Source organism: Chaetodon auriga, chromosome 2, assembly GCF_051107435.1.
Source record: "Chaetodon auriga isolate fChaAug3 chromosome 2, fChaAug3.hap1, whole genome shotgun sequence".
Classification (NCBI taxonomy): domain Eukaryota; kingdom Metazoa; phylum Chordata; class Actinopteri; order Chaetodontiformes; family Chaetodontidae; genus Chaetodon; species Chaetodon auriga.
In genome coordinates, this window is record NC_135075.1 from 28,730,622 (window position 1) to 28,747,693 (window position 17,072).

General features: G+C 41.9%; 1 protein-coding gene across 3 annotated transcripts in view; it reads left to right on the forward strand.

Annotated features, from left to right (window-relative positions):
* raly (RALY heterogeneous nuclear ribonucleoprotein) overlaps nucleotides 1-17,072 on the forward strand; it is a 117,852-nt gene that overhangs the window by 73,440 nt on the left and 27,340 nt on the right. For all 3 annotated transcript variants that reach the window (XM_076745461.1, XM_076745482.1, XM_076745472.1), the window contains exons 3-5: nucleotides 2,083-2,155; nucleotides 4,360-4,407; nucleotides 14,231-14,394. In XM_076745461.1, the coding sequence (XP_076601576.1) occupies nucleotides 2,083-2,155; nucleotides 4,360-4,407; nucleotides 14,231-14,394 (285 nt within the window). The remainder of the gene's footprint in view (nucleotides 1-2,082; nucleotides 2,156-4,359; nucleotides 4,408-14,230; nucleotides 14,395-17,072) is intronic.

Consider the following 17,072-nt stretch of genomic DNA (forward strand, 5'->3'; position numbering starts at 1 on the left):
CTGGTCTCCACCCACAGTGCATAGTTACACTGCTCAGGTGGACTGGAAACTCTAGTTCGCCCTGTGGTGGACTGTTGAGCTGAGCGGTCTCTGCCTCTCGTTCAATCCATGCCGGGATAGACTCCAGCCCCAGAGACCCTCAACAGGATGAGCGGTTTAGAAACTGGATGGATGGATGGATGAATCAGGGTGCATGTATGTTTCCATGTGTGAGCACAGAGCAGCTATTAACGTTCCACCCACGTGTGTTCTGGGTGGAAACAAAATACAAATGAATCCTAACAGGGTTGACTAGAAATAATCTGAAAAAGTAGTGATCAGCTCTAATGTACGTCTGCCGCCTGGAGTCTTGTTGATTCATAAGGGCAGATCTCCTGTTTCTCAGATTAAAACAAGGTTTATAAAGCTGTTGTTCTTCAGCCTTTTGCCTGTTGGTTATACATCTCACAGGGGAATGAAATTATGCTTAAATCTAAATTTATTTCATTGTGTAAATAACGGCAAAAACAAGGAAAAAATGCAACTTTACAGGAAGATTTTTTTTGGCACAGATTAAGAAGCCGTAGCCCGGAGCAGCAGCTTATTGTGCATAGCCTTTTTAAAAAGCACTATCTTTCAGATTTGACAGTCTTAGCTGATCTGAGAGGTCTGGATGGTTCATAATGGATCAGCAGATCAGAAATGTATTTTGGCCTGAAAACATTCAGTGCTCCATGAACTAAGGGATATTTTAAAGTGAATTATTTGACGAGCAGGAAGTCAGTCCAAAAATCTAAGAACCAGCGTAACGGGATCTGGCCTCACAGTGTCTGATCGGCTTTGTACAGAGACCTGTAGATGTCTTTTAAATCTTGATATAGTCTGAAGGTGACAGTCTTTGTCTTACGTGGATGTAAACTTAGGCCTGAGTCCTTGACTACACCCAGACTTTCCGTCGCTGAACACTGACTTGTAGTTATTTTTCTTTGCGTTGCTTCAGTTTTATCCTTGTTTAACTGGAGAAAATGTTGTGTGACTCACTTAACTCAGTGCTTGTATGTGCCCACAGTCACCTGGTGATATCGTCATATAAACCTGTACGTCACCTGCATAAATATGGTGAGGTCTGTGGTTGTTCTCCATAATCTGTGCTAGTGGGAGCATTTCAATGTTGAACAGAAGAGGCCCAAGAACGGAGCTTTGGGGGACTCCACATGTCACCTGTCCTTCAAAGAGGATTCAAACCAGTTTAGAACCCAGTCCCACAAAGGTTTCCTGTCTGTGCAGCAGTGTGCTGTGGCTGACCATGTCGAACGCAGCATGACTGATGTTTCCGTGTCATCTAAGACCCTGATAGGAGACGTGTGGGTGCTGTGGAGTGGTTGAAATCCTGACTGGAAAACATCAAAACGTTTGTTGAGTCATGAACTCTAATTAATTAGATTTTTATCCTTTTTTTTCTTCTTATGCATTAAAAAACGTCTACATGAGTATGTTTAATTTGAGATTCTTGTCAAATCTTTTATTGTTTGGTCCCATGGTGCAGCAGTAACAAGAACCAGGAGTTCATCCACATTTTCAATTACAACCACAGTGCTGGAAGTAATGCGGGAAATTTACTTTTAATGTGGTTCTCCTCCTGGATTTGAGTAAAGGATTAGTCTTTTTTCCATCATCCCAAACAAAGGGAGTCCACAAACTTCAAGAGTACGGCTGGAAATCAGATTTCTTACTTCCTTTTGATTATTTATACATGTTGAGTTGACAGGCCAGTGTGGGCCCACAGGAAGATGATTGACTGAATAACTGAGCTGAACGCTGACTGTACTGACAGCAGGCTGTGGACAGAGTAGACTGAGAAAATGCAGTAAAATGGCTCAACAGCTCACCCTAGTGGACATTTTGAGGAAATACAGCATCCACCTCCAGAGGTAGCTCCTGTTATCGAACGCCATGTTTCAGCCTGTGTTTTTCTCTGAATCTATTGTCTCGCTCATGCAGATGTTGAACTAACTGCTCTGGGATCTGATTGTATCAGAGGTGGTTTCAGTCAGTTTTCCACAGAATAACTTTTAAAAAACTCCTTCCTCTGTTAATTTCCAGATATCAACATGGCAGGAGAACCGAGGCCGAACAGACCCAAAGGCCTGAAGCGATCGGCGGCTGCTCTCTACAGGTACATGCTACCATTGTTTGATTGATCAGTGCATCTTTTTGTCAGTCATATTTCTCAACAGATTTTGGTGTTTCAGGACTCCTCTAAACAAACACAGGCTCTTTTTAAGGCCAGGATCCGTATAAGACGGCCAACAAGTGAATATTACACCGACAAATATGTGGCCATGAAAACAAATACAGATGCTCATGTGGGAATGAGATGGAGACCACTTTAATTAAAGAGAGCCAAGTCTTTCAAACCCACCTACACTGGATAACAACACATCAGGGGGGGGCTGACACCTGAAGGTGTTTAATTAACAACAAGACGCTACAGAAGTCAGCCTTCTATTTTCAGCTCTCATCTCTTAAAGGCTGTGCACCTTTTAATGCTAATAATCATATTAATGATAACAATAATAAGTATTTATATAGCACTTTTCAAAGCTACCGTTACAAAGTGCTTCAGAAACGAGAACAAAGAAGGCAGGAAAACAAATATTTAATATAATATAAATATAAAACCACAGTCAACAAATACAATAACAAATGATACAGCTAAAAGCAACGATTAAACAATGGATCAAAGTATCCCATAAATAACAGATCAAATAAGATAAAGTCATTTAAAAAGATGAACAACAAAAGCAAGTCTTTAGAAATTATCTAAACGAGGACAGTGAATTTAAGACGGTTGGGATCGTAACAGCAAAGGGCGTCCTCAGTTTTCACCCATGATGGGTTTATTATCATTACTGAAAGCTTCGGTCTGGTGAGAGATGATTTAGAAGCTCGGCCAGGAAGTTTGATGCCATGAAGAAGGCCTTATTCTGCTTTGCATGAGTAATTTGACTTTGAAGTTTTTATTGTAGGAAGATGGTCATCAGACTTTTTCTTTCCCGTACACGACAGTCACAGATTCAGTCGAGTCTTTTCGTGTCTTGTGACTGTTTGAATACTGTTTGGGAAGCTTTTTCGTAGCTGGCAAAAGGAAATATTAGGCTGAACAACCTAAATCTATGGCAGTTGTTGTTTAAAGATTTAATAGCATCAATCTTTTTAATATATAAAGACAGAAAAAGTGACCTGCTTTTGTGCACTTATTGTTATGGAGTTCTTCATTATATGTGAAAGCAGGGGGCAAAATATACAAAAATAAGACAAAATATTAGAAACCATAAATGTGAAACACATTTCATCATAATATAGTCTCAAGACAGTCTCAAATATTTTAAAGCTGCATTCATCACTGAGCATCACAGCTGCACACAGACATAAAAGTTAGCTGACAGCCATAACAAATCACTGCTTTATATTGCTCTCATGACTAACATGTAAGAAAGCAGTTGCATATTTGAACAATCAGCAGACACAGAGCAACATATCATCCCTTTGGCACTGCGAGTGTGTCCCCGTAATGAATGAAAGTTCAAATTTTCAGTCCCATTTGGCTGCATTTTGGTCTCCTGAGAAAAAAATCTGGCTCTTCAGCAGCTACATGTCCAGCTCTCCTCACCAGCGAGTCTCTGACCTTGTCTGACTGCCGTTTAGAGCTGGGCAGGTGGCGTCCGACGGGTTTATCAGAGGTTGGTGCTTTAAAACAGTTCAACTTGACAGCAAAGGCTGTAAAAGCAAAACTATGAGCTGAAAGTGGCTTAAGAGCTCAGTCGAGCTGCAGAGCTTCATTTAATTTGAACAATTTTAACATCAAAGATATGATTAAAGCTGCTTACAGGATAGGCAGTGTTTATTTCTACACAGTTTACGCTGCAGGGTTTTTATTTTTTGGTTGAAAAATCTCTGACTCCACTCTTGTTTGCCCTTGTGAATCCAGGACATGTGTGCTAAAAGTTCATGCATGCTAGCAAATTTAAAAGTGTAATTTAAAAAATGTCAGTAAACATTAAACGTACTGCACATCATTCTCAAGTATTCAGTTTCTGTTTCCATATTCTCTTTGGTCTTTGTCATTATTCTTTCTTTCTTTCTGTCTCTTGGGATGAAATGAAGTATGTTGTGGTTTCTTTGTCTCTCCCACACAGTTTGTAATTACTGCCCTTTTTTATGCATTTGAGTTTTTTCATTTGTATATGCAACTATAAACTACAGGAAAACTGCAAAAAGCTTTTGGTTCCCATGTGTTGTTGCAAATGTGGTTTCATGCTTGTGTTATGAAAAGAACTGTATCACTGACTCTACGGTCTGTTCTGTTTTCTCCCTCAGTGGCTACGAGTTCGACTATGATTACTACAGAGAAGACTTCTATGACAGGTAAGAGGAAGGATGCTACTGAAGGTCCTTCAGCTCTCCCCTTACTTTCAGCAGGGCTGTGGTCGCGGTTTGAACACGTGGACTCCCAGTTCTGGTGTTTCCAGCTATCAGCAGAAGGTTAATCGTGTTAACCTTTCAGAGGCCTGAGGCTGACTGTTGTTCAGCGGCACACTGTAAGCTTAACATGTCTCTATCAAGCTGTAACAATAGAGCCAGTGTGGTTTTTACTGTTTAGTACAGACTGCGAACATGGAAACAAACAAAACAGCTGGTTGGGGGAAACCAAACACGATTGTTGTGATGATCTGAATTCAAGTTACCAAGATTTATTCAGACAGCTGCATGTGAAGCATTTCAATTACAAGATGGGCAGATTTTTGACGAGGAATACAAGGAGAGCAGGTGATGCTCCTTGACTCAACACACCAGGTAAATCCAACATCAGATCAAGTCTTGGATTGGTTAATGTAGCACAGCCCTGTGGTTATCGTCTAAAAAAATTAGCATTTTTCATTTCTAAAATTGTTCAAATTGTTGGACCCTGTTATAATCCTGTGCATGTCAGCGGTTTAATAAAAAGACTGAAAATGAATTGTTGGACAGATGAACTTGTTTAAAGTGGAGATGAGCAAGCAAATGACCAGTTATCCGCAGTCTTCCCAAAAACACAGACAGCTAAGTTTTGTGCCCGGAAAGTTTCCTGCCAGAAACGGTTGAGGATTGTTTGTCTGTTCAAACAAATCATATGTTACAACACATCATATTAATATGGTTCAAATAAAAAAACAGTAGGGGGTTAATTTATAAATATGAATCTATATTTAAGAAAGAATATGTGTGTATAAAACCAGCCACGGCTTTAACTTTAATAAGAGGGTGTGCGTGCAACTGACTTGATGTAAGTGAGCTCAACAATCTGAGGAACAAAGTCTTCAGAATTGTGGTGGTGAGTGAGAGCAGTGAAAGACAGAGGTAACGTCAGCATGTGGAGTACATTTAGGTCGGCTATGTTATTCTGAATTATGGATGATTTAAAAAAAAAAATGGACGCATTGACTGGTCCACCCCAGCTGCACGAAGATGAAGAAGATCAGCGTAATAGATGGTGTGGAGTTGGTGGTCAGGTGAAATGGAGTTAGGGTTACATGTGTAGTGGTTAAGTTAGTGTCAGTCTACCTGCATCACATCCTCAGTTGACATGTTCAAAAGCAGGTAAAAACACATGATTGGAAGTTCTTGATTTGGTTTCAGAAGCATATCTGATATGTAGTACATACAGAACATGTCTTTGATTCAATGAAGGACGTCAAACTATGTGTCAAAATATGTCGTTTGTCCTCTAAAATGGCCCATAGAAGTGTTTTCTGATCTGACGCCGCTGTCAGCAGGATCACATCATTCGTGTTTGCCTCACAAAAAGATCTGTTTTGTGATGGTTTGGATAGGTTTAGGACTTTTTAGGACTTTAGGACTTAGGTTTGGAAACATCAGAATGGGGTTGAAACAACTATAACAAAGAGATTTTCAATAATAACCATCTGGTAAAACTCAGGAGAGTTTGCTTCCATCATAATTACTATAGGACATAACCATTTAATAGAGGGCTTTGTCACTTGAATGTAATCATGTTGTATTCAGCATCTGCTGAAACATTTACTGTAGTTCTTCTTTGAGGGACAAAGGACAAATCTGGTCTTCTACCAACAAATTGTTTCATCCACATCTAACGGGAAACTACAGCTCTCATGGACCCAAAAACTCAAAGTCAATGTGCAGAATTTAATTTTGGCAGTCCTGTTCCAAAATAGAAACGATCCAGAGCAAAGTTGACCGGAACAGACCCAAAAAGAGAGAGAACACGAACACTGGCAGCTCCACAAACGGTCCAACATCTGAGGTTGGAAAAACTAGCAACACTTTGCTTTTCTGGCACAGTTCACACTTTGTGTGCGCCTCAAAAAACACATTTTTCTCTCATGACAATGAAGACACCAAAAGTGATCGGAGCTGAGAAAGAGTCAGCCGTGTTGGTGGAATTGCAGGACCTACGTGGACCTGTGAACATCTCTATTCGAAGCAAAGCAGATGTTCTAACTAATAAATGGCAACCTTTATAAGCATGATTGATCTGAGTTATGGTACTGTGGAGGATATCAGATCCTTAGAGCAGTCAGGTAGTAAGAGAACATGTTTGTGACAGCAACACTTGACAGTTGAACACATTTGATGGTAATACAACAGGAGGGTTAACGATGTCTTTTATCTTAGTAATAAGAAGATTTGCAAGACCATAGGCAACAAATTCTTTTGACCAGGAGATTATCGTCCTTTGGGGGTTTTTTTCCCCTCCTTCACCTCTCAATAAAGCCAATCTGTGGAACATCTGGTAAAATTCAGTCCATTTACATTGACCTTTGCAGTCATGTCACGGTGTGGTAACTATTACTTCTCTGACAAGACCAGGTGAAAGTCATCATCAGAGCTGTCAGCACTGTGCGGTACGAAGAAAAAGGCTGCATCTGTGGTCTTGGCATGCCTCATACTTGAAGCAAATCCTTAGACCCCATCATGTACTGTATGTCTCAACTGATTGCCACGAGAGTTCAGTGCTTTGAAACTGAATCTCTACTTTGGTAACGTTGAAAAATACACGTGCACCAATGCGAGAACCTAGATGTCCAGCTGAGATGAATCAGTGATGCTGCATCCAGGAGATCCCAGATGCCGAAGTGTCTGTCTCCGATCAAAGGGAAAGATCTTTGGATTTACCCTGAGAAAAAAGGAATAAAACAGTCCAAGGTTACTCAGTGTCATTGTACGCAGAGGTTTTGAATCTTCTGTGGTGCAGAGGTGTCGTGTTACACGCAAGTCGGTCATGCTTGTGGGAGAAAAACAAGTCCCCCGAAGCCTCTTTTTGACTCCTGTCAAAACCCATCAAAATTTGTCTTGAAATAAAGCAGAAGAAGGGTAATCAGATGTGCCTGCTAATTCTTTCAATTACGTAATACCATCCCAGTTTCTTTGACTCTGCACATACAGAACGAACAACCACAGATCCCATGGCTGTTGTTGACCACATGGCTTGCCCCTTTGCTCTAACAAGAGACCCTCCGGTGCTGGGGAGCTTCCTGTAGCTACTATTACCCCTTTTTGTGACTGCTTGGACATCGGAGTACCCTGCTTTTGCTCAAGTGTGACATTGTGCATATGGCGGCCATTATTTTCAGTGGATGGTGTGACTCTGCTCTCATACCCAGCAACATAAACCAAACCACACTGCTCTGATTTTCCTCCAGTTCTTGCTGCCAAAGGTCAGCTTTGAACCCCAAATACTGTGACCTTCACAGCAAGTATCCAGTGGCATTCTGCCATTGACAGAATGAAGCTATGCACACCAATATCAGGCAGTACGGCAGAAAACATCCAAGTGGTTGAGGAATAACCACTTAAAAGAGTAGATTATAGACATTTTGTAGCTACCAGTGTGCTGCTGTGTAGGATGGCAATGCTCTTCATCCTACGCAAACCATTCCTGGCTCAATTTTACTGCTGGTGCTGGGACTTTGTGTGAGGTGATCATATTCAATCATTCACTCCATCGACCATCTGTTGTTCCTCCAACACAGGGCTGATTTTTTCTTCAAGTGTCCACAGGTTGGCTTAAAGTTGAATATTCATATTCCCCACTAAAAAATGCCACAACCAACTCTTCCCTAACCTCCCACCATCAATTCCCCCAAATCAGCCCCTATACGGGAATCAGAGAAATCCTGCTGAGCTCTCGTGAAAAAATATCTGTCTGAACAGATGTTGAAACACACCGACCAGCTGGGTCAGCGTTGATTTACAGCCGTCACTGTGATCTGTCAGTCTTACTCCCTCCTTCCCTCCAACTGCCAGCCTGAAAATGTAAAATATATGAATACATACATTCTTGAAAGCGAGAGGTCAAGTTCCATTTTTCCTCTTTCCTTTCTTTATTTCTTCCTATCGTTTTCTTTCCTTTCCCTCTTTTCCTTTAACTTCTGTGAATCTTCTTATGTCTATTACCTTTTTTTTTTTTTTTTTTTTGTCAAACCAGTCTGACCTGATGTCGTCTGAGCTGAATTCAAAGTTTATTAAACTCCTGAAGTGTGATCTGTACAGTAAATCTGGGCATGTAAGACGTTACGCAGCAGAACAGTTTTGTCCTCTTGGTGAAAATAAAGCTTTCCATCACTGTGGAGATGCATGGTGGCTGTGTGGAGGTCGCTATCGAACGAATGACTTGGCAGTTTTATGGCTATATGTAACAAGTTGGGTTCATCTTGAATCTGATTATGCTCTGGGAGGCTGGGAAATTCAGGCTGGTTATCAGAAACAGACCGAAAAACAAAAGAAGTTACGGCTTGTCGCAAGAGGTTAAAACACAGACTGCAGTGGATGGCAAGCCAAAGGGAGGTCAGCGTTGTCAGAACAGTTGAATTAAATCACCATATTCAACGCAGGGCTTCCAAACTGTCATCAACTTTCATGACCTGAGCTGAATTCCCAACTCATGACATGTTTTCCATTCGGAATGAATAAAGTTTATGATTTGAGCACAAGCTTTTTATTAACTGCGTATGACCAAACATGTACTTGAACCTGGGGTTCACATACTTTTTTTTTTTTTAATTTGACATTTGGGACAAACAGTCATGCAACAGTTCAATTCCCACCTACCAACAAAACAGAAGCCAACATATTGAGAAAGTCACACTATGATCTGATTTGGATTATATTGTCACGATGGAGAGTTATTGCTGTATTCTTTGAAATATTCCATGTACCAAATGTACCTTTAAATTAAATAAATTCAGACCGAGCAAGTTTCTCGCTCACAAAGTTTCTGCTGCTGAACATAACATTAAATGAGCAGGTGTGCATATCTTGTCATAGCATCACTCTTATACAACTATGTACACCACCTGTCCTAAGACCCTAGATTCACCCCAAAAATCCTGTAATGGGGAAAACGGAGGAAACCTCAGGAAGAAGAGGGATCCCTCTCCCACGAGGTGCAAACCGTAGATGTCATGTGTACAAAACAAATCAGCCAAAAATTTCAATATATGCAAACTTTAATGACAAAAACACAGATGTATGTGTGGATCCATGAGGATGTTGAGCAACTTCAAGTGTAGCCATATGACATGGTAGATGTAGCCACATGACCTCCTGAAGCATGGAGACCTGGAAAGAGGACAGACCACACAAGAGGAGACAGACAAACACACAGAGGGGAGAGAGACGTGATAGCATGCAAACTTGGGAGAGGAGAGGCTGAATCCCCTGAGGGACGATGATCCAGATCCAAATGTCTGGATGAGGCACTGACAGCCAGGAGAGAGGGGTTCCAGGACAGCAGGGAGGAGCTTTAGTGAAAAGAGAGGAGGAGGAGGAGAAAACTTGTCAGAGAAACAGAGAGAGAGAAAGACGCACACAGCTTGGCAGTTTGTGGGAAACAGAAAATGCGACGGAAGTTAGATAGATCAAGCGTTGATTTCCCCACAGCAGGATGAACATGGGCCATAAAAACTAAAGTTAAGAGACTGATTGATACTGAGACTGACCCGCCATAAGGATAATGGCAACAGGGACAAGGCCTGAGGTATTGAAAGAGGAGCACCAACTCAAAGTTAGGGTGAAAAGATGAGTTTTTAGTTGAGATTTAATGGTCTGAACAGATTCAGACTGGAGATTAGACGGGAGATTATTCCAGAGGAAAAGGGCAGCTGACTTCTTTTTTACTCTGTGGAGAGACGAGAGCCCTCTATTCTGAGAGTGTGGAGCATGGGATGGGAATCAAGGTACATGCCAGGAAAGTGCAAAAAAGTTGGGATGTTGTGTAAAAGATAAATAAAACACAATGTGATGCTAATCCTTATTGACAACAGCACAAAGACAATATGTTTAATGTCTGACCTCATCAGCTTCATGGACTTTTGTAAACATCTGCAAGACGTGGAACGCTCCAAAAACACCTGTTTGGAACATTCCACAGGTAAACAGGTTCATTGGTAACAGGTGAGAGTACCATGATTGGGTATGAAAGGGGCATCAGGGGAAAGGCTCAGTCGTTCACAAGCGAGGATGGAGCGAGGTTCACCACTTTGTGAGCACATGATTGGATGAAGGAGATTACAGCATGTGCTCAGGAACACTTTGTAAAACCATTGTTTGCAAACTCAATTTGTTCGCAAATGATTGCATTCTGTTTTTATTTATGTTTTGTACAACGTCACAATTTCTCTGGAATCCAGGGTGTATCAGAAGAGCAGACAGATATAAAGGAGCAAAACCAGTTACAATTTCACAAGTCATGAGAAGCACCTTAAAGTATGATCTGACATGGATATGGAGCCAGTTAAGTGAAGCTGGTTAAATTTTCTAGTTTTAATTGAGTCCATCTGGAACATTTTGAACCATTTGAAGACTTCATACTGCATCCTGGCAAACCACACTGCAGAACACTACAGTCTATGCTGTTTGACTGGCAGAAGACAATCTTTGTGGTTTCTTTAATGTGCTGATCAAAGGAGAGAGGGTAGGATCAAACGTAACACCAGGATTTTTGGCGGTCAAACTTAGAGGAATTGCGCAGTTGTCGAGTATTGTAACTTGATCAAATTGGTGTCTACGTCAATCAGAGCCAGTGACCACTATCTCAGGTTTTAATTGGAATTTGGGGGGCAGGAAATTATGTGATATCCAGGATCTCGCAGTGGATGAATAAGCCTCTGAATGAATTGAAAATGTGAGCATGAGTGTGAGCACAGCTGTGTATCATCAGCGTAGCAGTTGATTTATTCTGTAACTGCGTATAATTTGGCCATGAGATGAGATAAAGAGAGGTGAAATATATCCAGAGAATCAGTCCAATGACAGGGCCCTGAGGTTCTCCACATTTCGCATCTGAAAGTAATGATATAATAATATTATAGGAAACATGCTGTGTTCTTTCCAAAAGGTAATATTCATTTGTTACCCACGTCAGGGCAGTGACATAACCTGGCATGACCTTTTTTGGGGCTGAGTGCAGGGTAATTTTGGTGAACTGAAATGTAATGTGGCCTATCAGCTGACAGCGAGCAGTGCAGCTGTGTTTTTGCTCAATAATGTGGAGTTACGCTTTGACTGTCTCAATAGTTTGAGCTTCACTTATATTAGAGTCTCATGACCCAAGAACACATTTCCAGTCATCCTTTCTTTACTTGGATTCAACCTTAGAACTGGCCTTACTTGCCTTTTTTTTCTGTAGTTCAGCCTTAATACTTGCTTTTTGCTCGTGTCAAATTCATGCATCTCGCCTCATAATCCAGCTCTTGCCAGAAAGAAGGAGAAACTTGTAATTCGCCTCAGCAGTTTGACAGTGTGTGCTCATTTCTTTTATTGCCTCAACAACGACCACAGCATTAAAACTGAAATTGCAAGTTTTGCAAAGGCAGCATTTACTGCAAAGGAATTCTGTTTTATTGGATTATATATGTATAAATAATTGTTGAAGCCATCATCAAATTGTTAGGGTTAACCACAAGAAAATCAGGCTCACATGCTGGGACACCAAAACATAATGTTTTTATGCGGCCTCTTTTCTCTGGCTTATCCTGCCGTTTTAATCAATAAATTCCACTGCGGAGCTTTTAGTATAAAGATATAAACGTGTCTCAGTAAAATATGACTATATTCAATACTGTATTTAAATGTCAGGTTCAATAACAATATCATTCAAACATCTAACCTCCTGGAGGAGAAATAACCCTTTGTGAAGCACTGTTTTAAATCCACAGTAGCTGATGCTTTGTTCACAAATTTCAGTGAGTGACACAGTGACACAGTAAGTGTCACATGACTGATATCAAAAACATGATTTTCCATTTCTTGTTTTTTAAACTTTACCCAAACATTTCCTCATGAAGACAGAGGACAGAGCAGCCTTGTGTTTTCCACTTTATAACTTTGCTTTGTCTTTTCTGCAAGCTTCTCTCTAATGCTCACTGAGTGGCAAAAGGAAATGTTCATTTGTATGGTTCACACTGTTTTTCCTCACAGCCACATTAAGGAAAAACATGCTGGATTTTGTCCACAAAGTGATGTCATCTGTGAAATGCTTCTATCAAATACAGCTGAGGGAAATACTTCAAATAAAAACAGACAGATTTACTCAATATTTCATCTGATTTTCCAAAATGTACTTTGAACATCAATAAGTTGCATCTATTTTTGGACGGCCTTCCTTAATATCCCCAATGTGGGTTCAATAAATTTATATCTTATCTTCTCCTAAAATGGGGGCAGGAGGACTCTGTTGCTGCCAGAAATTTTCACACAAACATGGTTCAGGGCCCTGTTTCTCTTGCCGTTACTGTGTTACTTGTGAAAAACTGGAGACTTTCCACTCTTACTGGGACTCCTCGCACCTGCTCGCTGAGGAGGTCCAGTTTCTGAAAATAGCAAAGCAAAGCAGTCTGCAGAAAGAGCAACATCTGTGTGACACAGAGCTCACATACATGGGATGACCATATTTGCATCATCTACCTTCGTGCCTGAAGTTTGACGAATGAAAGCTTTAGGAAATCTGATATTTTGCCTTGGTATTATCTCACTGTGCTGAATAAACTACGTAGGTCATTTTAATCTACTGAAAGACAGAAAGTCTCTTTTTGGCTGCGTCCACTCACTCATCCCAGGCTCTTCAACTAATTAGATGTAAGTTCTGTAAATGTTAGCTATGCTGATCTATATCCCCCAAGAGAGAGAACAGAGTTTGGATTTGCACAGCAGGAATCACCATGACCGACATCCTTTCGAGGGAGGGATATGCTTGCATCAGTTCTCTGTCAGATACTAACAAAGCTCCTCAGAGGAGGCAACACCTCTAAAAACACACACTGAGTCCTTCAGTAAAGACACCATGTCACTACAAATACATAAAGCCTTGATGAAAACTGGGATAAACAGGCTCTGGAAGCGAAATACTACCAAATCAGTAGGAAAGGTACTTCATTGGATCGTGGCCCAGGCCTCCTAAACAGTGCCCAGATTGGCACAAGCATTCGATTTTGGAGGTCCAGCACGAGCAGAGAACAGCAAACACAGAAAAGTTTGGGTGAGCTTGTGGTCTCCACGTGTACACACAGCAGCTAAAGTCAGCAAAGAGCTCCTTCCTCCTTATGTTTATATGGATGTGTATGGAGGAACATGCAGAAGTTCATGCACCAGCTGTATGTCTTCACTGTACAACATTAGAAACATGTCTTCTCACAGGTTCAGAGAAGATATGCCACCACACAGACCAGTATCAGTGAGCTTTTAAGTGGGATGCAGAAGGCCACAGTGCAGCACAACAGAAAGGCTTTGTAGGCTTTAGGACATGTGGAGGCTACTGAAAAAGCCCAGACATGGAGAGATGTTCTCTGGGATTTCTGTTGTTTCTCTCTCCTGGTCGGCCACCCAGACTGTGGTTCTGCTCGAGGTTTCTGCCTGTTAACGGGAAGTTTTTCCTCGCCGCCTCACCAAGCGCTCGCTTGTGGAGGACTTGTTGAGTCTCTGTGCATTGAAGAGCAGGGTCGTGACATTGTCTATGTGTCCTGAGGCAACGTTTGTTGTGATTTGGTGCTACAGAAATCAAACTGATCTGATCAGAAGTCTGATGTTCTTACTTTGCATGTGTTCACATCTTTTTAACGCTCCTCTTCCTCATCTGACCACTCTTCTCCTTTCCCATCTTTCCCCTTGTTTACCTTCTTTTCGACCCTTTCTTTCTTCTCCTCTCCATCTTCCCTCCTTGGTCTCTCTCCAGGTTGTTTGAGTACCGTGGCAGGGTGTCCCCGGTCCCCCGGGTGGTGCCTGTCAAACGCCCGCGGGTGGCGGTGCCTCTGGTACGACGGGTCAAATCTCTGCCGGTCAAACTGCTGGCGCGTAACGCCTCAGTCCTTCCCACCAGCAACGGCAACAAACAGAGATGTGAGTTCCACTCAGTCTGTCTGTCTGTCTGTCCGTCTGTCTGTCTGTCTCTAATATAAATATGTGTGTTTTACGTTTTTGTCATCTGTTTTGGCAAATTTCCAAAAATCCAGAAAAATCAGCTTTTCAGAAACAAACTTATTTTTAATATTTCCCAAACTGTGATTCTACTTCATGGTTCTAACAGCAATGGTGCCACAAACAGCATATTTTCTTTGCATATTTTGAAAAGAAACACAGAAAAATAGGATATATATTCACGAATGGATTAGTTAACTTCTTATCATTGTGTCAGAGTGCTGACATATTTCATTTCAACGACTTTGACAATCAAATCAATTCCTCATCTATTACAAAAATAAATCACTGACAAAAAAAAACATTTTCTATATAATACTGGAGTAATGAAAGAAACTAGACAGTCCATCTGAGACAAAGTTAGCAGGTGCCTCCTCTTTTCCAGTTTCCACAGACAGCTTCCAGATGTTCTGTGCAACAAACCGTGTGATGCATCAGATTAGCATCATACAGCTGAGGTATGAGGATGCAGTAATGGTAAATACTACAGTATCGGTTTTAGTAGTAGTAAGACGGTTGTAGGAGCGTTAGCATTAGCTGCTGCTGAGGCCGTAATTAAAGTCTGTAAACATGATCTTGTTTGTATTCTGATTTTCACGTGTTCTGACGTGTCATTGAACTGTCTCTCCGTCTTCCTTTTCTCTCTTGTTTGTTATTTCTTCTTGTGCCTCTTCCCGACTCTGACTAACTCCACCCTTGTGACCCAAGCCTCCTCTTCATCTGTCTTTCAGCTCTGTGTTTTACATGTCAGTGGAGGGTTCAAGCATCAGGGCGACTGTTGTCACTTTATTTTTGCATTCTGCTCATTAAACATTCATTTCACATCATGTTCAGATTGTGGATCTGAAGAGAGATGCCGACGTCCCGTCAGCTCCTCCGCTTTTTGACTTCGACCTGAACCTTTCCATCCCAGCAGCAGTTTTTTTTTTTTTTTTTCCACTGAATTTCTCTGTGTGCAGAGCTCAAAAAGCCGTTTTCATGTCACTGATTTGAGTGTCTTTCTGTGTACTCATCAAACTTGCATCGCAGATGGTTTTGAAAAGCAGCATCACAACAGGACACACGCTGGAGTTTTCTCTTTATCGCTCACTTTTCCAGAAGCTCAAAATGAGGAGCTGACGGTGAAGCCTGGTGGTTACAGAGACGCTCTGTAAATCACAGGCCCTCCAGGTCAACATTATGAAATTTGTATCGGAGAGCTAAAATAAGGCAAACCTCGTCACGGGTGAATTTTTGACTGATATTGAATCGACCTTTGCTAATCTCTGTGCTGCTTGCACTCACACAACGAGTGTTTGTCAGTTGTCTGATGCTAAAAAACGACACATATTATAATTTAAGACTTGCCTCGGTGCAGCTCAACAGCGTCCAGATTTGCCCTCCTGGTGTCCTCCAGGTATCGTCATAGATCTGCTCCTGCAGTCTCTCAGCACTGTGACACGAATCTGAACCAGGATTTGCTGTTGAATCCAGAATAGATCCATGTCAGTTCTAAGCAGGTGTACTTTAAATGTAATAATTTACAGTGTGGGCGGCACGGTGGCGCAGCAGGTAGTGCGCACAAGAAGGTCGCCAGTTCGATCTCCGGGTCGGGCAGGGCCTTTCTGTGTGAAGTTTGCATGTTCTTCCCGTGCATGCGTGGGTTCTCTCCAGGAACTCCGGCTTCCTCCCACAGACCAAAAACATTAACTCTAAAACTCTAAAATTGTCCTTAGGTGCGACTGTGAGTGTGAATGGTTGTCTGTCTGTATATGTTGCCCTGCAATCGACTGCCGACCGGTTCAGGGTGTACCCCGCCTCTCGCCCGTTGACAGCTGAGATAGGCTCCAGCCCCCCGCAAGGGATGGGCGGTATAGAAGATGAATGTATGAATGAATTTACAGTGTAAACACTGTGGAGTTAGTTGGCAGGCTGTGTTAAAACGGCATGAATCTTAAGCAGGATGTCGTCAAAAATAATTTGAGAATAAATGAGAAAAGAAGAGAATTTTCAAAATGTTAATGCATGAAAATCAAAGCTGACATCATAACAACCGCGGCTCGAGAAAATGGGAAGCAGACGACGGGTGAAACGGGGTGAATGTTCAGACTTTAAGCTCTGGTACTGACATGGCTTCAGTGTCAAAAGAACATTACGACATGAATTGTCAATTTACAGGAAAGGACTTCTCTTCAATTAGCCTCAAATGTTCCATTAAGGATATCGTCTTCTCTCCTGTTGCCTCCCCTGCAGGGAGTGTTCAGAGGTCAAAGGTCAGAGAGGCTGCAGAAAAGCAGCAGCGCCTCTCGGGACCCGGCGGGGGTTCGGTGTCGGGGACGCGTTAGCGGCGGGGTCTCTGGCAGGCCGAGGAGCTCGTGCTCCAGCGGCCTCCGTGTGCATTATGTGCTCCTGTTACTTAAATGAGCAGTGACACCTGAGGACAGAGTGATTGATGTTCCTACAAACCCTGAAAGCCTCTCACTCCGCTGGTGTCACGGTACTTTTAGCAAGTTGAGCTCAGAATTACCAGGAACTGTATTTTCTTGAGCTATTTGCCATGATCCCCCTCCTCTCTCCTCACTAAGGCTGTCGTCAGCAGGGAAAGTACACCATTGGTCGAT